The 21,707-nt window shown below is 42.5% G+C and overlaps 1 protein-coding gene across 1 annotated transcript in view; it reads right to left on the reverse strand.

The window, feature by feature from the left end:
- PDIA5 (protein disulfide isomerase family A member 5) overlaps positions 1-21,707 on the reverse strand; it is a 93,310-nt gene that overhangs the window by 2,986 nt on the left and 68,617 nt on the right. Inside the window, exons 14-15 of the mRNA XM_014940273.1 lie at positions 9,789-9,859; positions 1,032-1,166 (exon numbers count right to left, since the gene is read on the reverse strand). Of these exons, the coding sequence (XP_014795759.1) occupies positions 1,032-1,166; positions 9,789-9,859 (206 nt within the window). The remainder of the gene's footprint in view (positions 1-1,031; positions 1,167-9,788; positions 9,860-21,707) is intronic.

Consider the following 21,707-nt stretch of genomic DNA (forward strand, 5'->3'; position numbering starts at 1 on the left):
CAATCTTTGCTTTTAAGAAAAGATCCACAATCGGAACTAAAGCACAGTATCCATAACAACGCCTCTATCAGCACATGAAATGGTAATTTTGGGGTCCTAATGCTGGAGAAAACTGGAAAGTGAAGGTCCATGAAGACTTTTCTAAGATCCTGACTGACAAAGAACCGCAGAATTTGGCCTTTTCTTCACGCTTCTCTGTAATTTGGTTAGCTGTAATAGCAGCAATAACTTTCAGGCAAGGCTTTTTTATCAAAATACTGGACAGTTTGAAGACCCCAAGTTTTTTCTTGCATACCCTAGCTTCTCCCAGCAATCCATCATTGCTGAGAAGTAACCTTCCTTAGGAGGCTATGACAGAGAATGCACACAAATGATTGCATTGCTCTCTTATTTTCAGGCACTTTACAACCACGGAAGGCATTTTGCCATTTCTGCCCCTGGTATTCATAGTATATAATTAGCTGGCCACAGCAGGACAAAAGAATGAAGCTTCAGCCCATGGGCTAGATGGCACAATTGGTCTTTCCATCCTGAGCTCCAGGAGTGAATCTGATTCAGGGAGAATGAGATATTTAGTTTCTCCCCGAGCCTCCAAAGGACAGCTTTGTTCTTGCTATAAAACCAATGGCCTGTCACCATTTGGCAGCATGGTGGACCCACGTTTGCAGTGTATGCGCGATCCAGGACTAACAGGAGCAAGTTCTGTATTTTCTGGCATTTCTGCACCTAGCAGCAGCCCATGCAATAAACCTTTCACTGGGTCCAAATTCACTTGCAGACTTCAGCTTGAAGAACAAAGCATTACCAAATCTACTCTTTTTTCCTTTTCTCACGTTCCTAAAATAAACCAAGTATGTTCCCTGTGCAGAGATGTACAGGGGTGTGGTACACAATGATTCATCCGTGTAAGACAGTAACAGAAGCCGTTAAACATCCTTCCAGCGTGATAAAAATTTACTCCACAATTTCCATTTGCAAGGCAGTGGAGACCTTCCTCCCTGCAGCAGGAGACAACTCTTGCTTACACTTACCCCTCTTTCTCCAGTATATTTTTCCACAAATTTCCCATAGTTGTAGTAGTTGAAGGTAGGGTAGCCATCAACCCCCTCCTGCTTACACAGGTCATGGTTCTGTTCTTTGGCACAGTCCACTGCGGCGTAGGCGATCTGAAACGGAAGAGATCAGCGTGAGGCAGGAGAAGACAAAGCAAGACCCCACATCATGGTTATGCTGCTGCAGCTTAGGAGAGACCCAAGTCTTCTGCCAAAAACACAAAGGCTTTTGTAACACCTCAGCTGTGGAGGAAGATCAGGGGGTGGTCATCAGGACAAGCCATGGGAGTGGCAGAGCAGAAAATCACCTTCCTGGCCTCCCCACTGAGCACTCCCATAGACTCCGAACGGGAAATCCAGAGGTTGTGTTAGTAACACCAAATCCAAGCAGGGCAGTCACAGCTCTGTCACACCGCAGTATTTTTCTGGCACTTTAAGTGATGAATGGTGACAGAGTGACTTTGACAATGGTCATGACCCACCTAACCCAACCTCCTTCCTGTGCCATGGCTAATGCTCAGAAAATTTACCTCTTCTGTTTTTGGACAAACGCGGCTGGTCACTTATGCAGGCTATTAATAGATGAATGATTTCTACCCCAAATAGCTTTTGTAAACTCCATTCAGTTCTCCTAAGGTCAAACGGGGATGGGTGAGAGGCCAGAGGACTGTCATAGAGAAGGTTGCTTGCTTGCAGTCTTAGGATGAGTTTATCTTTCCTGTCCTGCCTTTTTCCAGTCTATCCCTTAAGGTAGGGACTGTACGTTGTGTGCAGCCATTAGCCAAGTGGGCTTTAATTCCTTTTGAAGCCTCTAGATGCTACTGTCACACAAGGAGCAGGAAAGAGGCTGCCGTGCTCTCAGCCTGTTGGCAGCCCAGCAACACCCTGGGTCCCCGCCTGCTTCGGCGCAAGCACAGGGAGGAAAGCGCAACCTCGCAGCCCCGGAGCATCAGTTCAGGCCAACCCTAGTTTAGAGCATTTGACATTTGAAACCTGAAATCTGCGAAGTATCGAAGGAGGGGCTGCACTTAACATTTCTGACGGGGAAACAAAATGCAATTTATAGGCTTCTACTTAAAGCAGGCGAGCCCTCTGCTGTGATTTGGCACTGACTGTTCCTGCGAGCGGCAGCTCTCGCTCTGAAGGCACAGCCCCGACTTCACAGCCCCGGCACACGCTTTGCTCAGCAGCGAGCAGGTTGAAGTACAAGCTATGTGAAAAAAAAAAAACAAACCCCAAACAAATTAGAGGAACGATTTTTGCAATTGTGGGTTACAACGTATCAAGTGCTAATTTCACAGCAGCCACATCTTAACTTGAAATTTCCGTTCCACCAGCCTCCTTCAATCAATCTGATCAAAATACCTTTTGCTTGCCTGACTTTAGGGTTGCAGTTGAACTGTTCTTCCATAATTAAAAGATCACTTAATATTCCACAATGCCCTCCAGTTTCATGGTGACACTGTCAACGAGAAAACCTGATCTCATTATCCTAGCAGTAATTAAAGAGATTGGGAAAGCCAACTTCAGTTAATTTGTTTTGTTTTGGCTTTGAATGCCTGACAAGACAAGACAATACTCGGCAAGATCTCGCTTGGGTCTATATCTTCAGATGGAAAGCATTATATAAAGCGAGGAGTGTTCTTACCTTAAATACTTGGTTTCTGTTTTCCCATTTTAAACATTAATAAGGCTATTACAGAAACAGGACTCTTGAGAGCTGTTAAAAACACGTATGATCACACTTTTTTTTTTCCCTTTTGTAAACAGAAAGACTCCTACTCATCCAGGGCCAGTTAAAACTAAAGGTTAGGAATAATACACTGCAGAAGAGTTTCATCTAAGTATTTATGCCTTCCTGACCTTAGCAGCCAGCCAAAATTTAGAGCCCTGTTGGCTACTTCTGTGTAAAGGAAAGCTTACAGGGGCGACAAACATTTATTTCATGTCACAGTATTAATGTAGAAAGAATAGTGGGAGTCCTGGTTCCCTGAAAACAGGAAGAATAAATATAAGTGGCTTTTTTCCTCGCTGCTCTAAATATCACACAGGGAGAGATTACAGCCGGAAAAGGGGGAAGGTATATGTGCACTCATCTAGATCTTAAGTAGCTGGTCTGATGCAAGAAACTTTTGTGACTGATGACTCATCTGTTCTTAGACAGTGTCTTGGAGAGCAGGAAAAGGACACTGGAAGGAGGAGAAGCCGTCTTTATCTCTACCTCTCTGGAAACATCTAGACTGCCTTTGGTTGGAGCAAAGAGCCCTATTTCACTTACAAAAGGCTTTTGTGGGAATAGCTTCCAGTGAGGAGAGGGCATGGTGGAGGAATGCAATGCTATAAGCTACTGTTAACCTTCTTCAGCACATCTTTATTTGTTGCCTCTAAACAGATGACTGATGGACTACGATGAGGTGGCTTCTGAAACAAATGCTCAGTAGTCTGCTTGAGGTAAAGCTCTCCTCTACAGCATGTGGACATCTAAGCTGGTCTATCTGTGCATTTGTTGTGCTTTGAAATAACGCAAAGACCACAGTGTAAGTCTGGCCACAACAGCCATGTTAGCCTAATGCTATGCCTAATCTCACAGGTCTAACAGCGAGGGACGCATATATCTGGAGTAGCGTTTGGAGGACATGTCCATGGTCTGTCACTTGCTAAAATGCTCCTGATGCAAGCTCCCACACAGCCCCGTGGACTCACTGCTGCTCCTGCAAATGTCATTTTGAGCCCAGTTCCTCAGAACATAGATTCCCATTTTTTACAGCCAGTGAGAGAAGAGAAATGGCAATTTTCGAAAGCCTTGTAACTCATACAGACCTGAGCAAAATTTCATAGAGAGACATCTAATTCCCAAGACTGTATCCGAGGACGCATTTCAAATGCCTGCTGCCAACAGTAGCTGAGTAAGAGTACTTAGGAGAGCTTGAGTGATTACTTCAGAGTGGAAATGTTAAGGCAGCCTAAATATAGAGCTTGCTACCATCTCTATGCACTCATTACCATAGCATCACAGTCCTAATTGTCTTGCCTGTCTCACAGCGGAAGATCAAATATAGTGCACTGCAAAAAAGAGAAAAGTAAAGCTGCAAAACACTTGTAGCAAAACACACTTCTGGACTGAGGACCAATTCCAATCTCAATTCTGTCAACTTCAGACAGCTGAACTCCGAGATGTATCAGAATTTCAGCAAACAGCACCGATGCCCTTTGGTTCGTTCTGTTTGTGTTATCATGAGCTGTGAATATTAAACTCTGCTTTTGGTAGAGGAGTCTCCCTCAGCAGTTTTCAGTTCGGGTGAATCACTTCATGACTCTACTGCACATAAAAAGAAGCAGCCCACAAAAAGAAAAGCATTGCTTGAGTCCTGGCTCAAGTGAGCAGTGACATATTGCAGGGAGGTTTTCCTCTCATTCTCTTATCTTCTTATCAACAATCATTTTTTCTGCATCATTAAAAAAGAAAACTGAGTCAGGAAAAATAACAACCCAAAAAACCTCTGGTTACCAAAAATCTGGCTAAAGCTTGCTGGAGAATGCTGCTCTCAGAAATGATCTTCATGTTCAACTTCCAGCAAGAAGTTCCACGGAAGTTCACTGGAAAGCATAGGTGAGCAAGACCTATATGCTTTGCCTTGTAAAAAGACTCACTCTATTCAACCAGAAATTTCAGACAGATTAAGCATAAGACATCCCTGAAATGTATCCAGGAGTCAAGATATCATCTCTCATGAATTCCCTCTCATCAAGAGGGAAAAAAAACCCTTAAAAACCTGTGAGAGTGAGAAACTCTCCTAACCCTGGTGTAAGACTGAAGTGTGTATGTGTGCAAATATATGTGTCTATTCTGGAAAAACCCAGAGTAACAGCTTTCAGAACACAAGATTGATTTTATGGAGATTTTGATTGTTAGGGCTAAAATTTAATTTCTTGAGCCTTCCTAACTTTCCTATAACCAAAGGGAAAAATCCACTGAAAAAACATTACAGGAATTAAAAAAAACATTAAAGTGCTATATCTGCGCTGCCTTACATATTGACAATACATCATTATATACAAGTTCTCTCTCTAGAGGCAATGCCGTTCAGGTTTATCACCATCCTGCTCAGCAGCTGTAGCAGGGATAGAATAGTTATCAAATGAAAAGACAGTCCATCAGAGACTGTGGACCCCAAAGGAAGTTCCTTGGAGTACTGCCAGCCTTCCTGATGTTATTGGTAGTTCCTCACAACTACTATTCAGCTTATAATAATTAATGATACCAGGTTAGTATTCATAATAATAATGCATAATAATTATGCATAAAAATTAATACCAAATTAGTATTCATTTCTCCTTTATTCCATAGTTGGTATAGTTTAACACAACTCTAGCAACATCTGGGATGGGAAGATATCTTTATCTTAAAAAGGGAAGTCCCACAACGTTTCATGGTTTTACCAAAGAAGTGGGAGCTTAACTACAGAGTTGCAAACTTAACTCTGCACAACACTAGAATGTGAGCAATGTATGACCAGCTCTGAAGAGCTCTTCAAAAAGGAAATAGAGCACGGCATATTGTTCAGATGAAGTGGTCTGATCGTGAATACCGAGCTGTTGCAAAAATCTGAACTTTTCATTTAGGTGCTTAAACAGAAGTGGAGCTATGCTAAAAATGTGACCATTGATCTCCGTGTGCCTCAACTGTAACAGAAGGAAGATGCCTTATTTTTTTACTGTGTAAGTATTAGAAGGAAAAAGAAGTACTTGCAGTATCATCTAATCATACATCAAGAAATCACAGTTCCCTTCCAACAGAATTATGAAACAACTTTTTGCTCTAGAGAGATCTTGCAGGGAAGGAACACAATTACATCCAGTGGTTCAAACAGATGTGCAGAAAATTGAAAATGGGATCCCTTGACCTTCCAGGTAACTCCTTCTTTCTATTCTTAAACCTCTTTAACAGTTTGTCTCCCAGTCACCATATGATGATGTAGTAAAAATATCCCTGCAATCCTAGTTGCTCTCCTGTTAAAATATGTACTGCCATACACTGGTTTATTGATTCAAGGAAATAAATCTCTGCTGCAGCTAATATTGACTTTTGTTATGAAAATGGAAGTGAATAACTAACTGAATATTGATTTGAGAGAGGAATGATATATGATAAGCTCAAAAAAAATTAAAATAAAAGTAAAACTGCAGCATGGAAAATGCTTCCAAGCAACATTTTAAAAATATAGTCAATTCCAGATGACAATTACCTGATTATTAGGAAAAAAAAAAAAAAGTCTGTTGTTGCCAAATGTCTTAAAAGCACCTAGGAATAAGAGAGATGTGCATTCTTCTCTATGATTACTCCATAGGTTCCTATTTCTATTACCTGCTCTGGATCCTGACAGCAGTTAAGAGCTGGTCTGCTAAAGCTTGTTTCAATTCAGCTACTGTTCTCAATGTGAAAGGCTTTGCAAATGGAAGATTCATTATTAGCTGCCCTGATGTGCCACAGCAGCATTACCATAGCTGCAATTCATCAGCTGTTCTCAAAGCAGGCATATTTGCAAAAGGGAAGATCCATTAGTAGGCACCATGATGTACAGCGCTAACATCACCATATCTAATGAGTCTAATTAAAGAGAAATTCAACACATCCTTTTGAAGCAAATAGGGATCAAATTCTTGGCCAAACTCAAATATTTAACTCATTTGGATAACTCTGTACAGTGATGTGGTTGGTACCGTGATTTTAAACCGTGGTTCAAGCACAGAAACATGCCTGCAAAGCCAATGCACGATACACACTGGTTTCACTGCTGACTCGCATCCCCCCACTAACACCCCAGCTCCCCCCATCAGCTGCACCCCTTCCAGCAACCTCTGCCACAGCTGTTTCTGTACAAACTCACTGGAACCCAGCTGAGCGCTCTGATTTGGGTCAGTGCATTTGTACAGGAACAGTCTTCTGTGAAAACGGAGAAGACTGGTCAAACAGCAGCCCCTTTGGGGGAGTTCCAGAGATTTGTTACTGAGAGGCCTTGAGGAGTCAAGAGCTTTCCTTTGGCAAATCCAAGCTGGAGCATCACAAATCAGTTCCTTCAAGCTGAACTTTAGGATTAGCCAAAAGGCAGAATGCAGATTTTTTTAAGATTTAGCTGGTGCCCTTTCAAGAGTCTCTGGAGTAGTTAGCGAACATGCCTTCCTGCTCTTCAATCTGTTCAGCAAAGTGAGAATCCTCATATTTGCATTTTCTGACATCCACTGGTCATTGCCAAAACTCAAGCTGTGGAGCACAGGCCAAAGGCAGCTGGATGCAAAGGCCACAGCACCCCAAGGCAAGAATACTTCAGATGGCTTTTTTTTTTTTTTTCCCCTTCTTCTTTTTAAATAACAGACAGCAATATGCTAACTGCTTCACTAGACTAGCCTCGCCACTGATCTGGTCCTACCAGCACTGAATTTCTCCAGGTAGATGGAGAGACAGGGAGGCTGTGGTTAGGGGTTACACCCAGAGCCGTGTTTTGCAATAGCCACTGCCTTAGGCAAGCGTGCAGGCTCGGAATTTCTGCTAAAACCACCAGCAGTGATGTGGCCAACAAGAAATGACATTTGGGGCCAATGTTCCGAGCACTGCATTTTTAAACTCCAACTCCAGCAGTGCAGATGATGAAAAAGTGCACAGCATTACACACAACCCCGGGGGTGGCGGGGGGTGGAGGGAGGGCTTCTGCGCCAAAACCATCCCCTTAGAGCGGATCTGCAGAGCCAGACACACGTATTTCACAGCTTCAGGCTCTGCTCATCTTCAAAATTCCAATGTAAAGACTCAAAAGTCTCCCAAAGGATACCTTTTAAGATACCATTTATAACCGATTCAAGGCTGGAATGTTTCTGATTGTTCTTTGGCTTCTGCATAATTAAATGTTTAATTAAAGGACCACCCCTATTGAAAAGAAGATACAGTTTAAATGCTACCATACTCTGTTAAAGCAAAAAAAACCTTTCTCCAGGGGGAAAAAAGACAAGACACTACTACATATTAAAAATGAAAATTAGTAATCTTTCCCTGTTTTTGAAAGAAGAATCACTTCTTTCCGCTTAAGCAGTTAATTTTACAGAAGTTTGAAACCCCACAGAACCATGAATTAGCCAGTTTGAAACATGGGAATATGCCCAGTGCTGCTTGTGGGAACAGGCACGTGCTCTTCCGAAGTCTTAAAACAGGTTCATTTTCTTTTCCACAAGAGCACAAACTGGCAGCAAGAAGCACCTTGGCAGATTAGGGCTATACAAATTAAATAGGGATCCCCAGATAATCAATCTCTGGCACTTTCAGAAGTCACTGGGGTGGAATAACATCGTTTTCCCTAACCTGCTCACACCTCTCTGAAACTGTACCAGCCTTAGTATTTACTACTGGTTCTCCTGTTTCAACTCATTACATTTTATACCTGCCCAATTCAGCCTTAAACTAAAGTCAAGAGTTGCAACCATCAATCAGTGCTCTGCTCTTAGAGCCCTTTCACAACCTGCAGTCTGAACTGAAGGCTGCACGAGCCTGTGCTTACTACCACCACCAGTAAACTGTGCCATGATTCAGATTGCTTGTTGATACATCCTGGGGCTCTAATAAGCAAGTTTCACATTGTTTGGTACATTTACTCCATCTCCTCTTGAGTGAAATGTTAATGAGGTTAGGAAAGAGAGGCTTCACTGGGAACTACCAGAAAAGTGGGAAAACAAGGATACTTTCTCAGAGGTCTGAGCACACAGATTTCCAGCAGTAAGAGAACTGAAAGCTGCATGCCTCTAAATCTTTTGTGTGCCAGAGGGTGTAAGTGATGGACTTCTAATTTTATGCAGTCAGTGATACAAGAATGATTTGTTTCTTGTCAATCCGATGCCTCTTCTGTGAGTTACAGAAAAGACAAGACAAAAAGAGAAAAGAACACCAAGAAATTCTTCCCTTATGGTAGCAGGCAGATTACTAGGGGTATAATTGTTTCAAAACTACCTATTCATTTCCCTATTAAATTGCCAAATCTTTTCCATGCCACACCTAAACACAAAGCAATCATGAAGTTGGAACAAATTTGGAGATCAGAAAGATATACAATTGACTCAAAGATAAGCAGGTTTCTAATGCGTTATCCGGTTAAAGCCAGTGGCTCAACTAGTTGTTTCTTTTTTTTTTTTTAATCTCAGATATGTACGGACTCAGTTAATAAGGTTCGACTGATGCAAATAAATTAACTGGTGTGTGCTTCAGCCATCAGATGTATTTTCAAGGCAAAATTATGAGGGTCCTAGAAGGGTCCAATATCCCGGACTCAGCTTACAGAAATATATTATTTTTATGCTATGCTGGCAAAGATTAGTTCCATGCTTGAGGTCTTCAGGACTGTCACACAACTTGTGGTTTCTTCACACACACCCCACTTATGGCTGACAAAAGCCAAAGAGGAATGGAGATGTTGTAAATTATCTCTTATTAATCTTTCAATGAGAAAGAATATGTTTTGCTTCACAGAAAAGAACTCTTCCACAAAGAATTAAACAGAAAAGACAACAAATATTAGAAAACAGAATAACTCAGTTTGAGCAAAAAGATACAAGCCCTAAGATGAAGATACATTTCTATTAGCGTAACAGCAATTTTATCTACAAGCCTAACACCTGATCAATAAACAAAGCCTGTTAAGTACAAGTGGCAGAAAATGTTCTTAAATATCTCTGAAATTATTAACAGCAAGTTACCTTTCGATCTTCTTTAAAGACTTCGGCAGCGGTTGTAAAATGTGGAATGGCATTTTTACAGTGTGGGCACCCTGTTTGACATGGGAAGAAAGAAACAGCATAAACATTAGTTGTTAATAAGATACTGGGACAAACTCAAGACACAACGTGAATTAACGGAAAATTTGTATTAAAGATAGTTCTGAACAAGAGTTCTTCAGTTCTGGGAAGAGCAGGACAAGGCATCTGTAGACCATGTGTCAGCTACATGAACTAAAGCATGTGTTTAAAATTCCTCTCACTTCAAGCAGTTTAAGCATATACTTTCAGTTCAGTGACATCTCATATAAGGACAGTGGTGTCGGGGGCTTTTCTCTATCATAGAATCCTAGAATGGTTCAGGTTGGAAGGGATCTTAAAGGTCACTGAGTTCCACTCCCCCTGCCCTGGGCAGGGACACCTCCCACCAGACCAGGTTGCTCAAAGCCCCATCCAGCCTGGCCTTGAACACCTCCAGGGATGGGGCATCCACAGCTTCTCCGGGCAACCTGTTCCAGTGCCTCACCACCCTCAAGGTAAAGAATATCTTTCTAGTATCTAATCTAAATCTCCCCTCTTTCAATTTAAAACCATTACCTCTCATCTCATCACTACAGAGTCCCTCCCCATCTCTCCTGTAGGGCCACTTCAGACATTGAAAGGCCATTATAAGGTCTCCCTGGAGCCTTCTCTTCTCCAGGCTGAACAACCCCAACTCTCAGCCTGTCTTCACAGGAGAGGTGCTCCAGCCCTCTCATCATTTTCATGGCCCTCCGCTGGACCCATTCCAACAGGTCCATGTTCTTCCTGCGTTGAGGACTCCAGAGCTGGACACAGTACTGCAGGTGGGGTCTCATGAGAGCAGAGGGGTAGCGCCTGTCCCTTAAGAGCATTGAAAGATCACTAGCCACAAACCAACAAAACGTTTCCCTGCTGCTGTACCTCCTCATGGGCATTACCACATGGGTTATTACTGCTGCTGCTACAGGTATAAGCTACGCTTGGAGACAGGAATTAAGACAATGCAGTTCCAAACAGGAGATTGGAATTTGGAACAGAAGTTGCTGGATGAAAAACTCCATCCTGAAGACCAAGGAGAGTGTTTAGAGGCGTTTGGGAACTGCCTGTGTTAGGTTGAGCCATTGGGATCACAAGGGAGGGGAAGATGAGCAAGTCCAACAGGCCACATGTCTTTCATGTATGGACAGCAGATGTCCAGTCCTGGGTTAGGGTGGCAGCTGCTGGCCTTCCTGGAGACCTTCCTCCAGTCCACCACGAAACAGGCACCCTCAGAAGAGTTTTACAGACACAGCACACAAGAACCCCACAGCTTTGTGTGGGAGATGGGCTGATACTTGTTTGTTACCACCCCCAGCATTGAACAAAAGGCCAGTTCATCCCTTGCTTAAATATACACTAAATTTAGTAAAACATTTTAGAAGAAGCCACAGAAGGGGAACAAGAAGTGCTCTCTTGATTCACAATTCACACGTAGGCACTCTTAATTCAGAAGAAATGTTTATTGTCTATGATTAATCTAAACTGCTCTCAAAGTATCAATACTAAGTAAGGCTTTGAGGAGGAATGTACCTGCCTACTTTTTTCAAACATCGCATACAGAGCTTTCTTCCCAAACAAAGTCTCAGGAGACTATTTTCTGCTTAGATGCAGGGAAAAAAGAAATGGACATACTTCTGTCAAGCCTGTTTAACACTAGCAAAGGCAAAAGAGTTCATTCTGCTATTATTTCTGGATAAGAACAGAACAGAGCACAGATGAGTTGCTCACAGGCTCAAATTACGGCTTATGCTACTGTTGTTCGTCATTGTAAAACACTGGTAAACAAGTGGCTGTGTTACTTTTAAGTCAGTACTGAACAAATGCCCTCTTAGGAGGCTGGCAGCCACCCTCTCATAAACTGCACTCACTCTTTTAGCTGACAAGAAAAATAGTATCCGTGCATAAACATTGCACACCCCTTTTCACAAAGGAAGAGCTGCACACCCCTTTCATCTTCACCAAAAGGCAATTTCATTGCTTACATGCACTGCTTTGGATTTTAGAGTTGTTCTTTTTTTTTCTTCAGAAAAAGAATTTTAGAGTTGTTGTTTTTTTTTTTTCTTCAGTGCTCTGAAAGCACTGCAATGACAGACACATGTATAAATACAAGGAGAGTCTATGCAGTAACTAAGAATACCGAAAAGTCAAGGGGACGTTTCCTGGGAAACTGAGGCACTTCTGCAAATCCATCTTAATGGCTTCGAACTCTTTATGCAGCACAATGGCAGTCTCTCCTGACGGCAGCTGTGTTCCACCGGGAGATAGTTTGCAAGCCGTAGAGGACCTACACTATTAACTTTGTTTGGCATTTGCCTGGGAGAAAATGGACAAGAAATGGAGGAGGTGCTAATGGAGGCTACGGCTCCGGTCTGCTCACATGTCCATCAGCCCACTTCGGTGACCCATTTTCTCTCTCCCCACTTGCCTGTCCTGTCTGCCTGACACTGAAAAGCCTTCGGGCCAGGCCCGTCTCCTGACATATCTTGGATAATCTCCTGTACTGTGGGGTGACTGCCTCGGTTGACTTGTTAACACCGCTCTACACAAATAAATCAGAGCCGGTGACAACATCTAAAAAGAATTCCAGAGAAAAGAAAATGAGAAAAATCAGGCACCCCTAAAACACAAACACTTGTTCTAGTCTATATGCTTACATGCTCTCATTTACTCAAAAGCATTTCCAACTGTTACACTAAAACAAAGGCTTCTTAAAACTTAAACCTTCCAGGTTCTCTTTCTGCTTATGATCTTGAGCTTAAAATTTAGATTTAACCAAATAGTAACTTTCAAACCCCCAATAAAAGGTATTTCAAGAGAAATATGAGACTTCATGTCTTCTTTTCCCCCTCTAACACCTTTATGATGCATCAGTCGATGTGTTTCTTACCTCATGAATGGTGGATCTATAGAGGATGGGACATTTGGTAAAGCCTCTCTCTAAGCCCCCACTAAAGTAGCAGCACGTAAGAGCTCTCCATGAGCCACAATCTTCAGGAAAACCAGAACATGATTCAACAAATGACAAACATATTCTTTCAGACACAGAAAAGTCCAATGGTTATTAAAAATGCGAGCTGCCATTCTACAGGAGCCAATAGATGGCTGGTAAGAAAACAGTCTGAGCAGCTCAGAGAAGCATCAGAGATGTCCCTTCCACCCTAGCAAGTCACCGCTGCACGTGCCGCTGTAGCGTGTTCAATAGGTGGCATTGAGATGGGCTTTGAGCATGGTTCTCAGAAAAGATGCACATCTTGTAAGGCCAAAGGGAGCATCTGATCATCTAGACTGCTATGGCATTTTGGAAAACGTAGGCAAAATCAAACATGCTTTGAGGTTACGGTCAAGAGCAACACACAGAGGAGAGGAGCGCCATGTAATTCAAAACGACTGGCAGAGGAACTTACACTCACAGCTTTTATTACCTCTTCTTTGTGACCTTCTCATCTTTCCACTCTAATACCAAATGACAAAAAGTTACCTTCATTCACTGATCTGAAGCTCCATACCCCCTTCCCTCACTTCTCTCTTGGCCCAACCTCCTTTCTTTACTGCACTGTGCTTGCAAAACTAAAACACAACCATATGGCTTTTGGCAGAGCTGACTCCCAAGTCCAGTAGGCATTTTGTTAGCCTTGGACATCCATCCATGGAACAGATGTGAACGCTGTGCTGAATTCCCAAGGAGTTTCAAGGAGTCACCGAAAAAGGGGGAAGGAGCACATCATATGGAATAGCAGAACTTCATCTGTTACAACTTAGAATGACTGCCAAATGCAGCAAACACTTGGAAGTCACCCAACCCAGTCATTCTATTTAAAGCACACATGCCAAAAAAAATAAAAGCAGAGGTTGATGTCTTCATTTTGACAGACGGAAAACTTGTTCTCCCCATTCCCTCTTCACACCCACAATCACACGTTTATTTTAAGTGTTAACACTATCTTACAGATTTGAAAGTGCAAAGAAAGGAAATGTACTCAGCACTGTGCATGAGGATAGGAAGTGTGCAGGCTCCCTACAAAGGGTTTTCCAGATGGGCTGCAATGGAAAGAGATTAAACTAGTGGCATTTGAAGGTGTGGGTAAGGTGTCAAGAATCGAAAGGTCCTGCCCCCTTCTCAGTAGTATTTATAGGACAGTAAGTTACTATGGACTAAAGAAGTGGGAAGATTCATTCCATTTTATTTTAATTGAAAAATTTGGATAGTATGGTTGCCACACAAGCTCCCTACAAGGCCAAGAGGTGGACTTTCAGTTGAACAGCATTGGAAGTAGCACTTGTGGGAGCAGAGCCTTCTAATGTAGGTACAGGGCTTTGCTTTACCAATTTTCTTTCTTCGTTCTTACGTCATTGTCAAATTTGATCTTAACAAGGTTAACAGCAGATGTGAACTGAACAGCAATTTCCTGTGCCTGACTTGAGAAATCTGAAAGAAATCTGCTCCTGGAACATCCAGCCTTTTCACAGAGTCCCAGCACCGGCACTCAGAACCTCTAATCGCTTCTGCAAATCTTGAGCTAACTTCATTTCCTAATGCAGAAACACACTTGCATCACCTGGCAGGAAAGCAAGAGAGCTTGACGCCCGATGCACATGCGGTAGCATGCGTTAAGGCCATTCTCTGTTCCCAATCAGCAAACGATACAGCTTTATTACAGCTCTGCCCAGACATTCTCACCTCTCTGTGCTTAAAATTTTGCACTCTAGAGGCCCCCCCCAGCGCAGCCCATGGTGGTATCTGCTCTGCGTGACTGCTGAAGCCTGCCAGGGTACAAGGGCTGCCTGCTTAAACCACAGGTCCATGGATCCATATGATAACACATCTGCAACAGAGGAGTTTTAAGTTCTCTTTGCCTCTGCACTACAAATTTAAAATTTTACACGAACCCAGTATTTTCTACGGGTTTTTTATCCACCATTCACATTGCAAAGTTGGTAAGGGCTAGAAAGGCACACTACAGTACAGTCAGAGCAGGCACCATCACATTCCTCACCTTGAAAACCAAGTAGTTCTCAACTGATCCAGTACATGAAAAAATATGGTTTCTGTGGGTAAAAAAATCAAGAGGAATGGCTGATGAACAGCAGACGAGGGAAATCAAGAAGCAAGCAAGCAGGGTTCATTCAGACCCATTAGCACCGAGGGGCTGGAGAGGGAGTCAGATTAAATATCCTCTAATTAGAGAGGCATTTAAAGGAAAGATAGTGGGTCCTTTGGGAGATGAAGTGATGGAAAATATATAGCTCAGTTTATTTCCTGTGGACTGAATTTACTGATAGCAGGAACAACTGCATGGTACAGTGTCTTCTCTGGGTGTCTTTGAGGAAAGAACCAATATGCTGGCTTTGGTCTCGGAACAGAAAGGTGTTGAAAAGGCCAGCACAGAGGCTGAATTCATCCTCATGGAAGCACAGGCTTGAGGACTCTGAAGAAATTAGGAAATAAAGAAGAAATAATGGTTGAGCTGGACGTGATTTCCAACTGAATGCCACAAAAAGTTTGTATACATGACGTAAAAAAAAGATATCACTAGGGAAATAGAAAAACTTCATAAGTGCTCACTTCACCTTGCAAACTATATATATATATAATTTTTTTTTTTAACGAAAAACACACTTAGGAAAAAACAACAGAAACCCATTTGTCAAGTAAGGTAAGAAAGACACCCACTGATATTAAAAACCAAGTGCACATTGCCCCAAACATAAGAGTAATCAAGCATATGTTGTGGTAGCAATTCAATAAATCCACAGAAATAATATCTTGTATTCAGAACTGTAAACATTTCCCATAATTGCAGGGTCCCATGGGATGCAGAAGGGATACAAAGAGGATTTCAAAGCCACAGAAGAATCAAGTGAACAACTTATCTTTATTACATTCAAATGGAGAATTTTTCATTGGACGGTTTCTTTTTTTTTAACCAAGTGAATTGTTTAGAGATGATAGCGAGTCAAAAGAAAAATGCAGAGATTCTTAAAACTCCATTGTACAAAAGTATTAGATGCAATTATAAAGATATCTCCAGAGCACTGCAAGAAACAGATGCACCCTTTTGGACAACAGTCACCTTATTACATTTAAAATAAAATTGTGTGAAATTTTCAGAAGTGCCTAAAGGAATCTAGTTCTCTTTCCAAAAGACACAGGTTTCTACTTGCTTAAATATAAAAAACGTCCTTTAAGTTACTTCATGCTTTGTTTAATTTGGAACTACAAAGCCTGGTGATATAATATAACCTCTCTACAGCTGAACAGTACAAGGTTAATTCAGTTTCCTTAGAAGAGTGGAAGCTGTATTAGCATAGCACATAGAAGAAAGGTGAAGCTGTTTTTAATGAATATAAATCAAAAGCTAACAATTTGTATAAAATAGATAAAGGAAGCAAATGGACATCAAAGCAGTATCTACAGTCAGCAGAGGTAATAATGATGTTTTAAGTATATAAGGGGCTTTAAATGTATTAGAAGCAAAAGAAATCCAAACAATATAGCTTTGAAAGAACATGATGGAGTTGTCAAAAGGAACTTCACTGAATATATAAATGAAAATATTAAGTAGGTGTGGAGAGGGCCTCTATGCCTGGCAACTCCAAAATGCTGTTTGCAGTTCTGGGGCCACAGATCAAGAGCGAGCTCAAACTGGAGGGGGCTCAGAAGAGCCACAATAACAGAACCGGAAGGCACATTTCATGGCAAAGGGAGTCAGGAAGCTCGGTGTGTCAATAGCTTAAATCCCAAAGATTAAGAAGTGATAGAAATCAAAAAGAGTCAGTCTAGTTTTCATTACAACAAGCTATCCAAGGCGGGTGCCAAAGGCTAAGTAACCTCCAGAGCTGGCTGAGAGCTAAAGCCAGTCAAATTCAGACAGGGAATTCACACTGTCCATCACTAGTCATTTATAGTCTGAGAGGAAACTATTTTCTAAAAAAGATGCTTTCATGCAGAGGTTCTCCGCCTGATCAGACTGCAGCCTGTCCTTGACTCACAGCACTGAGCTGAAACTTCTGCAGAGGTGATATGGTTTTGGTGGCCTTGTGTCAGCCCCCCCTGAGCGGCCAGGGGCTGCAGAGAGCCAGCTGACCCTAACCTGAGCATCCCAAACAAAGTGACTTTACCAGTGCAGGTCAGGCATTTTGACTTCAGAAAGCATTACCTTATACTTTTTGCCCACCACTAACAGAGAATGATGTATAACCCCACCCATGTTGTTTCTGTGTGTGCTTTTCGCATCACGTACATAATATAATCTGATAAGTAAAGTAACAAAGCAGTGTGCATATATTTTACATGAGATTTTTCAAAGAGATAGCTGAAACAGGCATACACTTTAATGTTGCAGACTGTTTCCATATCAAATGTCCTAACTTAAACTGTCAGCATTTTCATAGCAAAGTCCTGGCCAATTCTCAGGGGAGATCTGAAAGCCCAGTGATTTGTGAGACAGTGGCATTTGTTCTGTCTGTGCTCTATCCTCAGCACGAGGAAGGGCTCTGCTCCTCCTTCAGCCCCAAGCTTCCTTTAGTACCTCTCAACGGGTGATCTCAAATGCTTTAACTAATATCCATTAATTACGCTTCAAATTGCCCCTAAGAGGGACAGATGCGATTATCCCCCTCTGTCATTACACCCAAGGTTAAATAGAGTCAGGAAGAGGTTAAGTGACTCTGGGGGAGCAGGGCTGCGAGGTGCTGACTCCATTCACTCAGCTGCAAAACCATCGGGGCCTCGGAGGGCTCAGCACGTGGCAGGACAGAGCCCTCGGCGTGCAAAGCGCCGAGCAGGGAATGACATTCTGATTCCCCATCTCTGCTTGAAATCATCGCCGTCTAAATAACAGGGGTAGATAGTGCCCTCCGTTATTGGTTTTTAAATGACTGCAATTCTAAGCAAGTGAAGGCAGCACATCGCACAGCTATCAAAGCCAGCCCGGGAGCTTGTAGACCACAGAGTAAAGCAAAGCCTGTTTCCACTTCAAGAGTTCCAAGCGATTAACTAGAATTAAAACAAGAATATTACTTGGTCAATCAAGGAAAGACAGGCCACAGACAGTAATTGCTCTGATAAAAGCTGAAAATGGGTATACTGCTTAAACCAACACAATTCGTGTAGCTATAGAAGTTACTGAATCCACAGGCAGATTTGAGAAAGGCATTTGGAGATGTTACTGAAAGGTTAATTTGCTTTTGTTCTACCAGTAGAGAATTAGAGGACCTTTTAATTGAATATCTGGAACCAAAGCTCATTTTATGACATGACCTGACACATAGCATAATCATATTTCCAAGACACGAGATATTAGTAATTGAAAGGAGGGGGATTTGTCCTTTGATTTGAAAAAGGTCATGAAATTTTCAGTTAAGCATCAGGTCAACTGGGGCTTGCCTCGCTACTCTTAACAACAACGGGCAACCTACTGCCACTTTCACAGCATGATGGTGGGTTTTGTTGTTGTTTTTTTCCCAAGCTATCAGAACAATTATTCTGTAGCTCTTTGGGGGTACACAGAGGAGATAAGGGATACATAAAACCAAGTCTTTGGAAACTGCAGCCTTAGACATGAACAACTGCAATAGCAGGAACAAAGTCATCGGAAGAGGCCAAATCACGAAGGTGAGAAGAGGACAAAGGCTCAGCACAAAACTCCTGGACTGTTTTATCTGTTACAAAAGGCAAGGATACAACCAACTGCAGCGAATTACAAATGACATGACAGCACTTGGCATTTGGCAACAGGCAATCCTTTAAGATGAAAAGCTATACAGCAAGGCACCGCTGGACAGGAAGGGTTAGAGAGCAATAAATACATCCAGAACCAGGCTTAAGTGTCAGTTCCAGCAGACCTGGATTTTCTAGGTAAACTGTGTCACTGCCCGGCGTGGCACAAACAAAGCTGGTAACAACAGTTAACCAAATTATCCTTGGTTAACTGCAAAAATAGTTAAAGAGCAAGCAAAATCGTTTTGCCATCTAACATGCCAGTGGATGTGACTGGTCACCAAGCGGGAGATGAACAGCTCTGAGTTAGCAGGGGTCAGGCAGAGCACTGGGGGAGGCACCACTGAATTACACCTGTGCCCAGCGAGGCTCAAAAGCAGCCCCTCTCATGGTAACGTTGCATCACCAGAAAAAGCATCTGTCTTATTGGAAATGGGTTTGACAACAACGTGTAAGGATGGGTGGCATATTTGTAGTTAATTGTCTCCTAACGTACCCCACAGCTGTATGCCTGTGTGGAGAGAATTTCAGTGGGCAAGGGCATGCATTTCCCTCCTCTTCCCCTTTTCACAAGCCTGAGCTGTTTAGATAATATTCTTCTCACCAATTCAAGCCGCTGTAACATTTTAGGGTTACAAGAGATTTAAAGCCTGCATGCTGTTTCACAAAACAAAGGGAGCTGGACCACCCTGACAAATTGAAGTGTACTGTCACAGCTCCACGACGGCCACGGCGCGGTCCCGTGAAGTGCCTCAACAAGTTAAAACAGTTCTCTCGGTGCTAATTAACACCCTCGACACAAGCAGTGGGGCTAAGAGCGGTTTCGACAGCCTGATTGGAGAGACCACTCCATAAATTCATCCTTTATCAAAACCAGCCTGTTAAGGGGCCCTGTGGCACCAGCACTATTTACGCCGACAGAAAGGCCGCTCGCTAAGGCCAGAGCACCACGAACGGCACGAGAGAAACCAGTTACCAGCAGAGCTAACATATCAAAATTCTGCAGTGCCAGCCCACGCAGGATTTAAAGCCTCATTATCAGAGGGTCCAGACCTCGCTTCTTCCTCAGTCAACAACCAGAAAATCCCTCCTGCAAGGGTTTTTGCCTTGAAATGGATTCTTTCTGTTCAGCATGTTTTTAATAATTTTTTGATAGCTTAAGCTTTATTTACAACCACGCACATTTTGTTCAGGCTCTTTGGTACAGCCTCCTGATGAAAACTTAACAAGATGTGCTTGCGAGTGATGGGAAAACCTCTTGGTGGGAGCCAACCCCAGGCCATCGTGGGACACTGAAGTCATCTGTGCTGCTGTTTGCTCGGTGCACCTGGACCCATCAACTGCTAAGCATCTTAGCTGCCTCTCTGCATCCTCCATACAGAACTTTGCAACCCAGGTCTGCTCAGTACCGAGACCCCCAGACCGGGCAACTTATGCCCAGCAGCCACGGGCTGAAGCCTCACGGTGGGTCAAAATCGCCGTGTTTCGTTACTGCAGCCCAGCTTAGCCCAGAACACAGCGTTATCACACCAAACCTCCCTGTGCAAAGGCCAAGATATGGCTTTGTCCCAGCTTGCTTCAAAAACAAATGGTAGGGATGAAAAGGAAATATTACCACTTTCTTACAGACAGCTTTTTGATGACAGCTTGGGTCCCATGGGAGCAGGCTGGCCCTGGCTGTTGTCATTAATAGCCAAAACAGGGTCTGTACCCACTCTGCACACAGCAAAACCCACTCTGGCGATGACTCTCGGCTGAGTGCTTTGTTGTCATCGCATATTCCTCCATGCGTAACTTGGACAGAAGAAACCAGGCAGTTTTTATTGTGAAGAGAGAGAAGGAGCATACCAGGATACAGAATGATTAATATTTTGAACAAAGCCTACGGGTAAAATTAATGCAAGTTTGCTTTAGCTTTCAGCATTCTGTGCCCTGCTGAGGAAATGCACAGGGATGGGCAGGACTAATTTAGTCAGAACTGAAAAAAAATGTGTTCCCTATCTGATCTCTTACAGCTGAAGAAACCCCTATCTGATTTCTTTTTTACTTCTTACTGAGGGCCACGAGATGACCCATCAGACAGCCATGTCAAGATTTCAGCTTGATCTGAAAGCCAAAGAACTGTTTTCATTTTACATCAGAACAATACCAAAGTACCTTCTCCCACCAACAGCTTAGAAGAACAAGGAGTCTTTTAATGGCTCAAACACCATTCCAAAGTCTTCAGTGATTTTATCAGATGCAACACAGATTAAGCATCCTCATTCACTTCTTCCTCCCCTGAAAGAAAAACCCTACAAAAAATTTAAGTGAAGAGCCAAGGAGGCTGATGTCTCTTAATTGCACATCCTCTTGTCGCAGCACAGCCACTTACTCAATACAAAAATACCTCATTAAAATCACCCTCAGTAAATTTCATTTCTGGGTGTTCTTTGGGTAACCCCTGTGGGTCAGGCTTCACCAGAAAATAACCTTTTCCAACTGACAAAAATAATTTCCAGTGAAGTGAAAGTTTCACTGCTGAACACAGAACCGGAAATCGGCTTCCAGCAAAGTATTTATTAAAAATAACCATTCTGCGAACCCTGTTGAGTCCCACAAATTGAGGCCATTTGGCAAGTTAATAACATTGGCAACTGCCACCCTTACAAACCATTAAAAGGGAGCATTTTCTCCCTATTATTTCTCATCATTGCTGAAAGTCTTTATTTTTTTAAGAATGCTTATTACCTTGTGTTTTTACAAAAGTAGGAACTGAATGAATTTGCTCAGTGCCGAGCCCTTCCACTAAAAATGACTGATCTAAAAAAAAGTGCCACCCTCCTGCATCTGGACCTGTTAGTGACTGGTCTATTATATAAAATTCCTGTTTCTGACACAGTTGATTCATTTGTAGTCTCTTTGGAGGCAGTAATCTCAACTGAAAAATGACATGAATGCGTTTTCATGTGTTGATCTCTCATTCTTATGAGCCTCAAGTGGGCAGCTTCTGTTTCTGTGCAGGAATTAGTAGGGGGTGTTATTAAACCTCTCCTATATGGGAAGGTTAAAAAAAACCCCAAACCACAACCAACCAAACCTCAAAACAAAACAAAAACTTACTGTGTATTTCAAACTCCAGT

This window comes from Calidris pugnax, unplaced genomic scaffold (assembly GCF_001431845.1).
Source record: "Calidris pugnax isolate Ruff unplaced genomic scaffold, ASM143184v1 scaffold21, whole genome shotgun sequence".
Lineage (NCBI taxonomy): Eukaryota > Metazoa > Chordata > Aves > Charadriiformes > Scolopacidae > Calidris > Calidris pugnax.